Source organism: Triticum aestivum, chromosome 1A (assembly GCF_018294505.1).
Source record: "Triticum aestivum cultivar Chinese Spring chromosome 1A, IWGSC CS RefSeq v2.1, whole genome shotgun sequence".
Lineage (NCBI taxonomy): Eukaryota > Viridiplantae > Streptophyta > Magnoliopsida > Poales > Poaceae > Triticum > Triticum aestivum.
In genome coordinates this window covers 557,725,642-557,742,110 of record NC_057794.1, presented here as the reverse complement: position 1 = coordinate 557,742,110, position 16,469 = coordinate 557,725,642, and the positions used below count along the sequence as shown (strand labels likewise).

The following is a 16,469-nucleotide window of genomic DNA, read 5'->3' as shown; positions in this document are numbered from 1 at the left end:
TGCTTGCAAGGCTTATGTGATGTGCATTACCGAGAGGGCCCAGAGATACCTCTCCGACAATCGGAGTGACAAATCCTAATCTCGAAATACGCCAACCCAACATGTACCTTTGGAGACACCTGTAGTACTCCTTTATAATCACCCAGTTACGTTGTGACGTTTGGTAGTACCCAAAGTGTTCCTCCGGTAAACGGGAGTTGCATAATCTCATAGTTATAGGAACATGTATAAGTCATGAAGAAAGCAATAGCAACATACTAAACGATCGGGTGCTAAGCTAATGGAATGGGTCATGTCAATCAGATCATTCAACTAATGATGTGACCTCGTTAATCAAATAACAACACTTTGTTCATGGTCAGGAAACATAACCATCTTTGATTAACGAGCTAGTCAAGTAGAGGCATACTAGTGACACTAAGTTTGTCTATGTATTCACACATGTATTATGTTTCCGGTTAATACAATTCTAGCATGAATAATAAACATTTATCATGATATAAGGAAATAAATAATAACTTTATTATTGCCTCTAGGGCATATTTCCTTCAGTCTCCCACTTGCACTAGAGTCAATAATCTAGATTACACTGTAATGATTCTAACACCCATGGAGCCTTGGTGCTGATCATGTTTTGCTCGTGGAAGAGGCTTAGTCAACGGGTCTGCAACATTCAGATCCGTATGTATCTTGCAAATCTCTATGTCTCCCACCTGGACTAGATCCCGGATGGAGTTGAAGCGTCTCTTGATGTGCTTGGTCCTTTTGTGAAATCTGGATTCCTTTGCCAAGGCAATTGCACCAGTATTGTCACAAAAGATTTTCATTGGACCCGATGCACTAGGTATGACACCTAGATCGGATATGAACTCCTTCATCCAGACTCCTTCGTTCGCTGCTTCCGAAGCAGCTATGTACTCCGCTTCACATGTAGATCCCGCTACGATGCTTTGTTTAGAACTGCACCAACTGACAGCTCCACCGTTTAATGTAAACACGTATCCGGTTTGCGATTTAGAATCGTCCGGATCAGTGTCAAAGCTTGCATCAACGTAACCTTTTACGGTGAGCTCTTTGTCACCTCCATATACGAGAAACATATCCTTAGTCCTTTTCAGGTATTTCAGGATGTTCTTGACCGCTGTCCAGTGATCCACTCCTGGATTACTTTGGTACCTCCCTGCTAACTATAGCAAGGCACACATCAGGTCTGGTACACAGCATTGCATACATGATAGAGCCTATGGCTGAAGCATAGGGAACATCTTTCATTTTCTCTCTATCTTCTGCAGTGGTCGGGCATTGAGTCTTACTCAACTTCACACCTTGTAATACAGGCAAGAACCCTTTCTTTGCTTGATCCATTTTGAACTTCTTCAAAACTTTGTCAAGGTATGTGCTTTGTGAAAGTCCAATTAAGCGTCTTGATCTATCTCTATAGATCTTAATGCCTAATATGTAAGCAGCTTTCCGAGGTCTTTCATTGAAAAACTCTTATTCAAGTATCCCTTTATGCTATCCAGAAATTCTATATCATTTCCAATTAGTAATATGTCATCCACATATAATATCAGAAATGCTACAGAGCTCCCACTCACTTTCTTGTAAATACAGGCTTCTCCGAAAGTCTGTATAAAACCAAATGCTTTGATCACACTATCAAAGCGTTTATTCCAACTCCGAGAGGCTTGCACCAGTCCATAAATGGATCGCTGGAGCTTGCACACTTTGTTAGCTCCCTTTGGATCGACAAAACCTTCCGGTTGCATCATATACAACTCTTCTTCCAGAAATCCATTCAGGAATGCAGTTTTGACATCCATCTGCCAAATTTCATAATCATAAAATGCGGCAATTGCTAACATGATTCGGACAGACTTAAGCATCGCTACAGGTGAGAAAGTCTCATCGTAGTCAACCCCTTGAACTTGTCGAAAACCTTTCGCAACAAGTCGAGCTTTGTAGACAGTAACATTACCATCAGCGTCAGTCTTCTTCTTGAAGATCCATTTATTCTCAATTGCTTGCCGATCATCGGGCAAGTCAACCAAAGTCCATACTTTGTTCTCATACATGGATCCCATCTCAGATTTCATGGCTTCAAGCCACTTTGCGGAATCTGGGCTCACCATCGCTTCTTCATAGTTCGTAGGTTCATCATGATCTAGTAGCATGACTTCCAGAACAGGATTACCGTACCACTCTGGTGCGGATCTTACTCTGGTTGATCTACGAGGTTCAGTAGTATCTTGATCTGAAGTTTCATGATCATTATCATTAGCTTCCTCACTAACTGGTGTAGGTGTCACTGAAACAGTTTTCTGTGATGTACTACTTTCCAGTAAGGGAGCAGGTACAGTTACCTCGTCAAGTTCTACTTTCCTCCCACTCACTTCTTTCGAGAGAAACTCCTTCTCTAGAAAGGATCCATTCTTAGCAACGAATGTCTTGCCTTCGGATCTGTGATAGAAGGTGTACCCAACAGTCTCCTTTGGGTATCCTATGAAGACACATTTCTCCGATTTGGGTTCGAGCTTATCAGGTTGAAGCTTTTTCACATAAGCATCACAGCCCCAAACTTTAAGAAACGACAACTTTGGTTTCTTGCCAAACCATAGTTCATAAGGTGTCGTCTCAATGGATTTTGATGGTGCCCTATTTAACGTGAATGCGGCCGTCTCTAAAGCATAACCCCAAAACGATAGCGGTAAATCTGTAAGAGACATCATAGATCGCACCATATCTAGTAAAGTACGATTACGACGTTCGGACACACCATTACGCTGTGGTGTTCCGGGTGGCGTGAGTTGCAAACTATACCACAGTTTTTCAAATGTACACCAAACTCGTAACTCAAATATTCTCCTCCACGATCAGATCGTAGAAACTTTATTTTCTTGTTACGATGATTTTCAACTTCACTCTGAAATTCTTTGAACTTTTCGAATGTTTCAGACTTATGTTTCATTAAGTAGATATACCCATATCTGCTTAAATCATCTGTGAAGGTGAGAAAATAACGATATCCGCCATGAGCCTCAATATTCATCGGACCACATACATCAGTATGTATGATTTCCAACAAATCTGTTGCTCTCTCCATAGTACCGGAGAACGGTGTTTTAGTCATCTTGCCCATGAGGCACGGTTTGCAAGTACCAAGTGATTCATAATCAAGTGGTTCCAAAAGTCCATCAGTATGGAGTTTCTTCATGCGCTTTACACCGATATGACCTAAACGACAGTGCCACAAATAAGTTGCACTTTCATTATCAACTCTGCATCTTTTGGCTTCAACATTATGAATATGTGTATTACTACCATCGAGATTCAATAAGAATAGACCACTCTTCAAGGGTGCATGACCATAAAAGATATTACTCATATAAATAGAACAACCATTATTCTCTGATTTAAATGAATAATCGTCTCGCATTATTTAGGTCTAATACTAATCCCGAAGGTAGATGTAGAGATAGAGTGCCGACCGCGATCACATCGACTTTGGAACCGTTTCCCACGCGCATCGTCACCTCGTCCTTTGCCAGTGCCCGCTTATTCCGTAGTCCCTGTTTCGAGTTGCAAATATTAGCAACAGAACCACTATCAAATACCCAGGTGCTACTGCGAGCTCTAGTAAGGTACACATCAATAACATGTATATCACATATACCTTTGTTCACCTTGCCATCCTTCTTATCCGCCAAATACTTGGGGCAGTTCCGCTTCCAGTGACCAGTCTGCTTGCAGTAGAAGCACTCAGTTTCAGGCTTAGGTCCAGACTTGGGTTTCTTCTCTTGAGTAGCAACTTGCTTGCCGTTCTTTTTGAAGTTCCCCTTCTTTTTCCCTTTGCCCTTTTTCTTGAAACTAGTGGTCTTGTTGACCATCAACACTTGATGCTCCTTCTTGATTTCTACCTCCGCAGCTTTCAGCATCGCGAAGAGCTCGGGAATAGTCTTGTTCATCCCTTGCATATTATAGTTCATCATGAAGCTCTTGTAGCTTGGTGGCAGTGATTGGAGAATTATGTCAATGACGCAATCATCCGGAAGATTAACTCCCAATTGAATCAAGTGATTATTATACCCAGACATTTTGAGTATATGCTCACTGACAGAACTGTTCTCCTCCATCTTGCAGCTATAGAACTTATTGGAGACTTCATATCTCTCAATCCGGGCATTTGCTTGAAATATTAACTTCAACTCCTGGAACATCTCATATGCTCCATGACATTCAAAACGTCATTGAAGTCCCGATTCTAAGCCGTAAAGCATGGCACACTGAACTATCCAGTAGTCATCAGCTTTGCTCTGCCAGACGTTCATAACATCCGGCGTTTCTCCTACAGTAGGCCTGGCACCCAGCGGTGCTTCCAGGACGTAATTCTTCTGTGCAGCAATGAGGATAATCCTCAAGTTACGGACCCAGTCCGTATAATTGCTACCATCATCTTTCAACTTTGCTTTCTCAAGGAACGCGTTAAAATTCAGCGGAACAACAGCATGAGCCATCTATCCACGATCAACATAAACAAGCAAGATACTATCAGGTACTAAGTTCATGATAAGTTTAAGTTCAATTAATCAAATTACTTAAGAACTCCCACTTAGATAGACATCCCTCTAATCCTCTAAGTGATCACGTGATCCAAATCAACTAAACCATAACCGATCATCACGTGAGATGGAGTAGTTTTCAATGGTGAACATCGTTATGTTGATCATATCTACTATATGATTCACGCTCGACCTTTCGGTCTCCGTGTTCCGAGGCCATATCTGCATATGCTAGGCTCGTCAAGTTTAACCTGAGTATTCTGCATGTGCAAAACTGGCTTGCACCCGTTGTAGATGGACGTAGAGCTTATCACACCCGATCATCACGTGGTGTCTGGGCACGACGAACTTTGGCAACGGTGCATACTCAGGGAGAACACTTCTTGATAATTTAGTGAGAGATCATCTTATAATGCTACCGTCAATCAAAGCAAGATAAGATGCATAAAAGATAAACATCACATGCAATCAATATAAGTGATATGATATGGCCATCATCATCTTGTGCTTGTGATCTCCATCTCCGAAGCACCGTCATGATCACCATCGTCATCGGCGCGACACCTTGATCTCCATCGTAGCATCGTTGTCGTCTCGCTAATCTTATGCTTCCACAACTATCACTACCGTTTAGTAATAAAGTAAAGCATTACATCACGATTGCATTGCATACAATAAAGAGACAACCATATGGCTCCTGCCAGTTGCCGATAACTCGGTTACAAAACATGATCATCTCATACAATAAAATTCAGCATCATGCCTTGACCATATCACATCACAACATGCCCTGCAAAAACAAGTTAGACGTCCTCTACTTTGTTGTTGCAAGTTTTACGTGGCTGCTATGGGCTTAAGCAAGAACCAATCTCACCTACGCATCAAAACCACAACGATAGTTTGTTAAATAGACTCCGTTTTAACCTTCGCAAGGACCGGGCGTAGCCACACTTGGTTCAACTAAAGTTGGAGAGATAGTCGCCCGCAAGCCACCTATGTGCAAAGCACGTCGGGGGAACCGGTCTCGCGTAAGCGTGCGCGTAATGTTGTTCCGGGTCGTCTCGTCCAACAATACCGCCGAACCAAAGTATGGCATGCTGCTAGGCAGTATGACTTATATCGCCCACAACTCACTTGTGTTCTACTCGTGCATATAACATCAACATAAATAACCTAGGCTCAGATGCCACTGTTGGGTTTCGTAGTAATTTCAAAATTTTCCTACGCACATGCAAGATCATGGTGATGCATAGCAACGAGAGGGGAGAGTGTTGTCTACGTACCCACGCAGACCGACTGCGGAAGCGTTGACACAACATAGAGGAAGTAGTCGTACGTCTTCACGATCCAACTGATCAAGCACCGAAACTACGGCACCTCCGAGTTCAAGCACACGTTCAGCTCGATGACGATCCCCGGACTCTGATCCAGCAAAGTGTCGGGGAAGAGTTCTGTCAGCACGACGGCGTGGTGACGATCTTGATATACTACAGCAGCAGGGCTTCGCCTAAACTCCGCTACAGTATTATCGAGGACTATGGTGGCTGGGGGCGCCGCACACGGCTAAGGAATAGATCACGTGGATCAACTTGTGTGTTTCTGGGGTGCCTCTGCCTCAGTATATAAAGGAGCCAAGGGGGAGGGGGGCGCCGGCCAGGAGGAGGGTGCAGGAGGGGTCCTACTCCTTCCGGGAGTAGGACTCCCCCCCAATCCTAGTTGGACTAGGATTCCCCGAGGGGGAAAGAGAGAGAGGGGGGCCGGCCACCTCTCCTAGTCCTAATAGGACTAGGGGAGGGGGGAGGTGCGCAGCCACCTTGGGCTGCCCCTTTCTCCTTTCCACTAAAGCCCATTAAGGCCCATATGGCTCCCGGGGGGTTCCGGTAACCTCCCGGTACTCCAGTAAAATCCCGATTTCACCCGAAACACTTCTGATATCCAAACATAGGCTTCCAATATATCAATCTTTACGTCTCGACCATTTCGAGACTCCTCGTCATGTCCGTGATCACATCCGGGACTCCAACAACCTTCGGTACATCAAAATGCATAAACTCATAATATAACTGTCATCGTAACCTTAAGCGTGCGGACCCTACGGGTTCGAGAACAATGTAGACATGACCGAGACACGTCTCCGGTCAATAACCAATAGCGGGACCTGGATGCCCATATTGGCTCCTACATATTCTACGAAGATCTTTTATCAGTCAGACCGCATAACAACATACGTTGTTCCCTTTGTCATCGGTATGTTACTTGCCCGAGATTCGATCGTCGGTATCCAATACCTAGTTCAATCTTGTTACCGGCAAGTCTCTTTACTCGTTCCGTAATACATCATCTCACAACTAACATATTAGTTGTAATGCTTGCAAGGCTTATGTGATTTGCATTACCGAGAGGGCCCAGAAATACCTCTCCGACAATCGGAGTGACAAATCCTAATCTCGAAATACGCCAACCCAACATGTACCTTTGGAGACACCTGTAGTACTCCTTTATAATCACCCAGTTACGTTGTGACGTTTGGTAGTACCCAAAGTGTTCCTCCGGTAAACGGGAGTTGCATAATCTCATAGTTATAGGAACATGTATAAGTCATGAAGAAAGCAATAGCAACATACTAAACGATCGGGTGCTAAGCTAATGGAATGGGTCATGTCAACCAGATCATTCAACTAATGATGTGACCTCGTTAATCAAATAACAACACTTTGTTCATGGTCAGGAAACATAACCATCTTTGATTAACGAGCTAGTCAAGTAGAGGCATACTAGTGACACTAAGTTTGTCTATGTATTCACACATGTATTATTTTTCCAGTTAATACAATTCTAGCATGAATAATAAACATTTATCATGATATAAGGAAATAAATAATAACTTTATTATTGCCTCTAGGGCATATTTCCTTCATGATCTCCATCATCATGATCTCCATCATCGTGTCTTCATGAAGTTGTCTCGTCATCTATTACTTCTACTACTATGGCTAACGGTTTAGCAATAAAGTAAAGTAACTACATGACGTTTATGTTGACACGCGGGTCATAAATAAATTAAGACAACTCCTATGGCTCCTGCCGGTTGTCATACTCATCGACATGCAAGTCGTGATTCCTATTACAAGAACATGATCAATCTCATACATCACATATATCATTCAACACATCCTTTTGGCTATATCACATCACATGGCACATGCTGCAAAAACAAGTTAGACGTCCTCTAATTGTTGTTGCAAATTTTTACGTGGCTGCTATAGGTTTCTTAGCAAGAACGTTTCTTACCTACGCCAAAACCACAACGTGATATGCCAATTTCTATTTATCCTTCATAAGGACCCTTTTCATCGAATCCGATCCGACTAAAATGGGAGAGACAGACACCCGCTAGCCACCTTATGCAACTAGTGCATGTCAGTCGGTGGAACCAGTCTCACGTAAATGTACGTGTAAGGTCCTCCGGGCCACTTCATCCCACGATGCCGCCGAATCAAGATAAGACTAGTAACGGTAAGTAAATTGAAAAAATCAATGCCCACAACAACTTGTGTTCTACTCGTGCATAGAAACTACGCATAGACCTAGCTCATGATGCCACTGTTGGGAAACGTAGCAGAATTTAAAATTTTCTACGCATCACCAAGATCAATCTATGGAGTTATCTAGCAACAAGGGAAAGGGGAGTGCATCTACATACCCTTGTAGATCGCGAGCGAAAGCGTTCAAGAGAACGGGGTTGATGGAGTCGTACTCATCGTGATCCAAATCACCGACGACCGAGCGCCGAATGGACGGCACCTCCGCATTCAACACATGTACGGTTGGGGAAGACGTCTCCTCCTTCTTGATCCAGCAAGGGGGAAGGAGAGGTTGATGGATATCCAGCGGCACGACGGTGTGGTGGTGGAAGCAGCGGTGATCTCGGCAGGGCTTCGCCAAGCTCAGCGAGAGGGAGAGGTGTTACGGAGGGAGAGGGAGGCGCCAAGAGCAAGGTGCGGCTGCCCTCCCTCCCTTCCACTATATATAGGGGCTAGGGGGCGCATGCCCCCTTGGAGATCCCATCTAAAAGGGGGGCGGCGGCCCCTGGGGGCAACGGCCCCCTTAGGGTTTCCAATGAGGGGGCGCATGCCCCCTCGGGGGGCAACGGCCCCCTAGGTTTTCCAACCCTAGGCGCCTTGGGCCCTTGGGTGGGGCGCACCAGCCCATCAGGGGCTGGTTCCCACGCCACTTCAGCCCATGGGCCCTCCGGGATAGGTGGCCCCATCCGGTGGACCCCCGGGACCCTTCTGGTGGTCCCGGTACAATACCGGTAACCCCCGAAACCTTCCCGCTGGCCGAAACTAGACTTACTATATATAAACCTTTACCTCCGGACCATTCCGGAACTCCTCGTGACGTCCGGGATCTCATCCGGGACTCCGAACAACTTTCGGGTTACTACATACTAATATCTCTACAACCCTAGCGTCATTGAACCTTAAGTGTGTAGACCCTACGGTTTCGGGAGACACGCAGACATGACCGAGACGACTCTCCGGTCAATAACCAACAGCAGGATCTAGATAACCATGTTGGCTCCCACATGCTCCTCGATGATCTCATCGGATGAACCACAATGTCGAGGATTCAATCAATTCCGCATACAATTCCCTTTCTCAATCGGTACGTTACTCGCCCGAGATTCGATCGTCGGTATCCCAATACCTCGTTCAATCTCGTTACCGACAAGTCACTTTACTCGTACCGTAATGCATGATCCCATGATCAACCACTTGGTCACATTGAGCTCATTATGTTGATGCATTACCGAGTGGGCCCAGAGATACCTCTCTGTCATACGGAGTGAAAAATCCTAGTCTCGATTCGTGCCAACCCAACAGACACTTTCGGAGATACCCGTAGTGCACCTTTATAGTCACCCAGTTACATTGTGACGTTTGGCATACCCAAAGCACTCCTACGATATCCGGGAGTTGCACAATCTCATGGTCTAAGGAAATGATACTTGACATTCGGAAAAGCTCTAGCAAACGAACTACACGATCTTGTGCTATGCTTAGGATTGGGTCTTGTCCATCACATCATTCTCCTAATGATGTGATCCTATTATCAATGACATCTAATGTCCATAGTCAGGAAACCATGACCATATTTTGATCAACGAGCTAGTCAACTAGAGGCTCACTAGGGACGTGTTGTGGTCTATGTATTCACACATGTATTATGATTTACGGATAACACAATTATAGCATGAACAATAGACAATTATCATGAACAAGGAAATATAATAATAACCATTTTATTATTGCCTCTAGGGCATATTTCCAACAACAACGGCCATGTACATGCATTAAAATTAATAAACATTGGATGCAAGCATTAGTAGGATATAATCTAGCATGATAATAAATATCGTGAAGGCTATGTTGATTGTTTCAACTACATGCGTGAACATGTGCCAAGTCAAGTCACTTAAATCATTCAAAGGAGGATACCACCCCATCATACCACATCATAATCATCTCAATACCATGTTGGCATACAAGGTAAATTATTATAACTCATAGCTAATCAAGCATGGCACAAGCAACTACGATCTCTAATTGTCATTGCAAACATGTTTATTCATAATAAGCTGAATCAAGAACGCGGGACTCATCATATTTACAAAAACAAAAGAGGTCGAGTTCATACCAGCTCTTCTCCTCTTAGTTAATCCATCATATATCATCATAATTGCCTTTCACTTGCACGACCGAACGGTGTGAATAATAATAAGAGTGCACATGCATTGGACTAAGCTGGAATCTGCAAGCATTCAATAAACAGGAGAAGATAAGGCAATATGGGCTCTTTGGTTAATTCAACAATAATGCATATAAGAGCCACTTCAATAATTTAATTATGGTCTTCTCCTACTGACCCCCAAAGAAAGAAAAGAAATAAAACTATTTACACGGGAAAGCTCCCAACAAGCAAAAGAAGAACGGGAAATATTTTTGGTTTTCTTTTTAATTATTACTACTACAGCAAAAATAAACTACTACTAATTCTTTTGGTTTTTCTTAAGGTTTAACAAGCACACAAGAAGAAAGCAGGAAAAAGAAAATAAACTAGCATGGATATTACAATGAAAAAGTATAAGCACCGACATCTAGTAATGAGTGTGTGTGAACATAAATATAATGTCGGTGAGAAATACGTACTCCCCCAAGCTTAGGCTTTGGCCTAAGTTGGTCTATGGCCACGGTTGGCCTGGAGGATATCCATAATAATAGTTGTTGGGGTCGTACTGTGATGAAGAAGAATAGTTGGGATCATACTGATGTGCAGCGGTTATCGCCTGCTGAGCTGCAGCGTGGAGTCGAGCTGCCTCCGCTCTCCTCTCGTACTCTTCTGCCTCCTCTCTCGTAATAACATATCTTCTTTTTGTCTGTGAATCAAAGAAGGCAGGAGCAGGGAGAGTAATACGGAAAACACGTCGTTTATCAAAAACTAAGCGATATAAGAGAGGTGATTCAGGCCTCTCGACAAACTATTGCGAAGCCATGGAGTTATAATCTAAATATGCAGGAGGCAACTCCGTATCACCCTCACGAATGTCTATCTCAAGAATTTGGGCTGGGCCTCCGGTTAATTGGTTAGTCCCAAAAATAATATAAAAGTGTAAAATAAAGCCCATAACATTCAAAAACAGATAATATAATAGCATGGAATAATAAAAAATTATAGATACGTTGCAGACGTATCACGCTCCCTCGCCTTGCTCTCTCAACTCGCCTTTCTTGGTCCTATATTTCTTTTCTCAATTGTGTTGTGTTGCTGGCTCAGGAAAAGGTTCGGCCACCGATTTTTGTTATTATGAATTCCTTCATGGTATAAAAAAACTTCATGGGTTTTGAAAAAAGTACATGAATTTAAAAAGTAGTTCATTTTTTTAACATTTTTGGAAAAAGTTAACCATTTTGAAAAAATCGTAAATTTGAAAAAGTTCATGAATTTGAGAAAAAGTTAACAATAATTCGAAATTTTCATGAATTTGAGAAAATTTTATAAAACTTAAAACTTTATGAATTTCTAAAAGATGCGATTTTGAGAAAATTTTCATGAATTCTAAAAAAGTTCTTGAATTTTACAAAGTTGTTCAATATATGTTGATGAATTTAAAAAGTTCTAGAATTTGGAAAATAAAACTTAAAATTTGAAAAAGGTTCACAATTTATGAAAGTTCACAAATTGATTTTTTTATGAATTATAATAATATTTTCGAATTTGAGAAAAAGTTCACAAATTCTAAAGATATTCATGAATGTTATAAAAGTTCATGAATTCAAAAAACATTCATGGTTTTAGAAAAATAGTTTGAAAAGTCTTGGAAATTATAAAAGTTCACAAAACCATAAAAATTTATCAAATTTGAGAACAAGTTTGTGAATTATAAAAAAAGTTCATGAATTTCCATAAGTTCACAAATCCAAAAAGTTCATGAATTTTATAATTTTTGGAAATTTGAGAGAAGTTCACAATTAAAAAAATCAAAATTTTAGAAAAGTTCACAAAACTTGAAAAAGTTTATCAATTTTGAAAAAGATTCCAGAATTTGAGAAACAGCACAGATTCTAAAAAGTCATGAGTTTTTTACACAAATTCAAGAATGTTCGTGAATTTGAAAAACTTTGCAAATTTGAAAAAGTAAGAAAGGAAGGGGAAAATAAAATCAAAATAAATAACAATACAGAAAACAATGAAACACAGTTTGGAAGCTTCTAGAAGCTTCATAAAAAGGTCAGGAACCTTCTAGAAGCTTCACAAAACAATAAGGTGCGCATTTTTTTAGACAAAACTGTACGGTGCACATGCTTCTGTAAACAAGAAAGCAAACTTACATGGCCCATCTGCTACGTAGGTGCTGCAATGGGTGTGCGCTAGTTAGGAAATGAGGCTATAAGTAGCACCTTAAGCACCAAATAGGACTTGGGTGCAACTCGAGTGCAGGTCAGGTCAAATACAAAACTCCATCCACAATGATTTAAGGAACTGTGCACAAATGATGCATTCACGACAGTTTCACAAATTAAGTCGCGTGGGATGATTGGAAGATGGTCAAGCCTGAAAGAAATCGTTGTGGATGACTGCCACATACGTGGCCTTTTTTGTGTGCAAAACCGTCGTCTATGCGTACGCGGAGACTTTTAGGAAGTCTTTATCCATGACGATTTCACTGAATGAAATCGTGTCCTTCGAGTTATCCCCCATTGCATACCCCCCCCCCCCTAGCCCCGACCCCCCCCCCCCCCCTATCCATTCGAAACCCTAGCAGCCACACACTCCACCTCACCGGCCTCCTTCACTGCAAACTCGTCCAACTGTGGCCGCTCTGCTACACTTGATCCAGCCTGTCCATTGGACCTCCAGCCCCTCCCCCGCCACAAAATGCAAAATTGGCATTACTTGGCGTGGTGTTTTTGTTGTTTATTAGGTTAGATGGAGAATTGGCACTGTTATCATTATATATGCTTTTGCGAGAGTTCTTTTTGATTGGCAACAAAAATCACATGAATGGAGGGGAAAATAAATAAATTATTTAAAATATAGATAAAAAATATATACAGCACAAACATGTGATCGCATCGGTCGTGTTGCCTAGAATATTGTGTTATGTATATTGTTTGGTTATATTAGTGTCCATGCTACCTAGTTAGATTATTAGCATTAGTTGATCTAATAATTAGTTTTTCGACAAAGATCTAATAATTAATTGTATGTTTCATGTGTAATTATTTTTTACAATATATTAGTTATTTTGGTAAATGTGTTGTTCTATTTAAATTGTTGCAGCTGCCATTTGCAAGAGTGTGTGGGATAGGAGTGGGTTGATATACTCCATCACTATATTACAATGACACCGCAAACGATGGCCTCCAGAGTTCGGGCATACTTCGAGCACAAAAAATACATTTCACGACTCGTAAGATAAGATCTCCGTACAAGCAAGCAACGACATGGATACCCATGATTTTTCAATGCCCATATACTTATTTTGGTTTTTAATATTGGAAAAATGAATTCGACATGAATAATGCAGCTTTATAGAATGCTTCTCTATTGTCTCCGCGGTCCCATGAGACAGCGGGATCGGCCTGGATGAATCTAGGCTACAAAGAAAAAAAATCTACTTTTCTAAATGCTTCCTCTCGTGCTTCCCATGATCCATAATCGGTTCGATAATTGCCTTGACGTCCTCCTCAATTTCATCGACCTGCATAAACATTTTGCTTGCTGAGGAAGAGAATAGTAATAGTATTCTGATGCTTTATAAAGGTGGTAAGCACCCTCACAGCAAGAAACACAAAAACAGCGTTGGGATGTTGCTTCAAGTCACGGATCACTCTCACTTCACTTGCAATCGACCAAAAGTAGGTTGCTTAAGATTGCAAGAGAACTCCAAAAGTAACCGGACTACCTTGTGGATGATGTCTCGTGCAAGATGAGCCTCCTCCGCGACCTCCTTGGAGGCGTGCTCGACTGCCACGGCGGCGCGTCTCAGCCGGCCGTCCTCCGGCAGATGCCCGGCCACCTCGGACGACACCCTCTCGGCCGCCGTGGCCACCTCCTCCACGACCTCCGCCGCGGTCTCGGCGGCGTCCTTCACCATCTCCACCTCATCTTAATGGAAGCAGTCCATGACAAATGTTAATATCCATTGATTCTATCTTCCTACTTGGTTACTTGGTTTGGTTGATGTACTTACTTCCGATCCGCAGAATCGACGCCGGTTTGGAGTGCAGGAACGGCGCCGCGATAGCAACAGTGGAGCCAATTGCCAGTCTTGCCCTGACAAAAGAAGAACAGAGAGTTGCAAGGCAGTTCACGAATGTAAGCTGTACTATGACCATTACAAAAACCGAACCAAGATCATGGAAAATTGATTGGATTACCAGGTGGAGAAACCTGCAGCAGGTCGTCCTGTGCCACCTGCGCCGCCGCCGCTGCTCCTGGTTCCTCCGATGCCACGACGCAGGCCAGAGGACGAAAACGATCTCCGCCGATCCAGCGCCAGAAAATGCGCCGCCGTGGCTGGCTGGTTGTCGCAGCCGAGGCGGGTGGTGCAGTGGATCAGCCTGCGCCGGCAGAGCGACGCGAACGAGCTGGCCGGAGACATGTCCACGGCCGACCGGATCGATGCTGCTGAACTGTTCTTCGTTTTTTCTGCCTCTTTTCAACTGATTGACGATGAAAACTGAACTGCTGGAGTGTTGCGGGCACCGATCAAGCGATAGTCATATATAGGCCTTGCAAAAATGTTGCTTGTTGGCTTGCAGGACGTATCTAATCGAGGTGGTGGATGATGAATCTGTGCGGAGTGTGCACGGCAGCGCGTATGCTCGCATACATACCTTGCAAGTATCAGCGTGGCTGATTAAGCTGGCCATGATTGCCCAAAGCGTCAAGTAACGGGGCACACGCATGATGCATCTAACACACAACACAATGTGATGTTTCTTTTTTCCTTTTCACTCTTTTGGCATTATATTTTTCTAGTCCTAAAATATAATTTATTCTGCCATTTTTACAAAAATATCCATGTAAGACATTTTTTTTGCTTACGAGCCTATGTACAGAAAACTATACCATGTTTCTTGAATAAAAATAAAATAAAATTTAACGCAGTGGAGTAATTTATTATCTTTTGTCTGCACAGAATATTTTTAATGAGTCATGTGCACATATTCTATGGCAAATAAAGTATTTATCCATCAGAAGTTTTTATCTGTCGGACACTTTAAAGAGTTGAACATTTTTTTTAATTTACGTGAAGATTTTGTTTGACATACATGAAAAGTTTCTATATGTGAGGTGAAACATATAAAAAATGATTTCTGTCCTTGCACAAAGTTTTTATGTTAAAATGATTTTCATGATGTGAGTGGACATTTATTTTTACACACAAGGACATTTTATTTAGCACCCATGAACACAATTTGACTAACATGGACATTTATATAGATGATAGAACATATTTCATTTATTAAAATAATCTTGGGAATACTGTTCCTAAATAAATGCAGTTTATAAATTATTTTATATTCATTGGAAGGGGTAAATTGAAAGTTGACAAGTCTAATGGACCAACGACTTAACATGAAAAACAAACATTTAAAATTATAAATATCGTTGAACTTTCCTTAGGTTTAATTTAATTTAGTAGAGAGATACAAAAATACATTTACAATGCCATGAAATATCAAGTCTAAATTCAATCCACAACTCTAGAATAGAAAAAGTGAAATCATGTAAGGACCACTAGTTATTCTGAAGCCGTGAATTGATCTCATTAAAAATATAAGTTGAATTTGTTGTTTTTCTTTCTCGAGTTGTGCCTAAAATTTGAATCTAATTTTATATTAATTTGTAGATTAAAGTGTGTTTTTTCAGGTTTGATGCACTGGATACGTCCTCTCTATAGGAACTTCCGAATACCCAATTGACCAAACCAGAAAGGTTTCTATTAGTTTGCCATTGAGCTATCGGCCCAAAATCAAATAAAAGTGTGCTTCGAAGGCTAAGAGTGTAAAGCTATATCTCTCTCACTGCGAGATATAGCGAGCGCTCGCTTATAGAGCCCTCAATCCGGGCCAGCCCAGTAGTATAGGGGAGAAGGCGGTGTTGAAATACCTATTTGCACAAGGTTCTATTCAGTCGTGTTGTTAATTTTAAACAGGTCTATTAGGGTTTATTCCTTCCTTGGATTTTTGAGCCATGTTGATTTCCCTATTTACCTAGTTTAATATTCATTTTTATCTTGGAAAAATAATATAATACACTTGGCCATGTTAACCAGAATGAGGGATCTCTCTCTCTCTCTCTCTCTCTCTCTCTCTCATTTCCTTTTTCTTTTATTTT

General features: G+C 41.9%; 1 protein-coding gene across 1 annotated transcript; it reads right to left on the bottom strand.

Annotated features, from left to right (window-relative positions):
• Positions 1-13,458: 13,458 nt before the first annotated feature.
• LOC123181115 (uncharacterized) lies at positions 13,459-14,941 on the bottom strand. The gene is made up of 4 exons (XM_044593342.1): positions 14,504-14,941; positions 14,317-14,399; positions 14,029-14,231; positions 13,459-13,824 (listed from the first exon to the last, which is right to left on the bottom strand). Exons 1-4 carry the CDS (start codon positions 14,725-14,727, stop codon positions 13,738-13,740), a joined length of 597 nt encoding a protein of 198 aa, XP_044449277.1. The 5' UTR covers positions 14,728-14,941; the 3' UTR covers positions 13,459-13,737.
• Positions 14,942-16,469: the final 1,528 nt, after the last annotated feature.

What these genes read in the sequence shown, in the direction of transcription:
- LOC123181115 (XM_044593342.1), bottom strand. Translation starts at nt 14,727, where the DNA reads ATGTCTCCGGCCAGCTCGTTCGCGTCGCTCTGCCGGCGCAGGCTGATC. An exon ending in GCTGCAGGTTTCTCCACCTG is followed by an intron (nt 14,400 to 14,503) that starts GTAATCCAATCA and finishes TTCTTTTGTCAG; the next exon opens with GGCAAGACTGGCAATTGGCT. An exon ending in CACGAGACATCATCCACAAG is followed by an intron (nt 13,825 to 14,028) that starts GTAGTCCGGTTA and finishes ATGTTTATGCAG; the next exon opens with GTCGATGAAATTGAGGAGGA.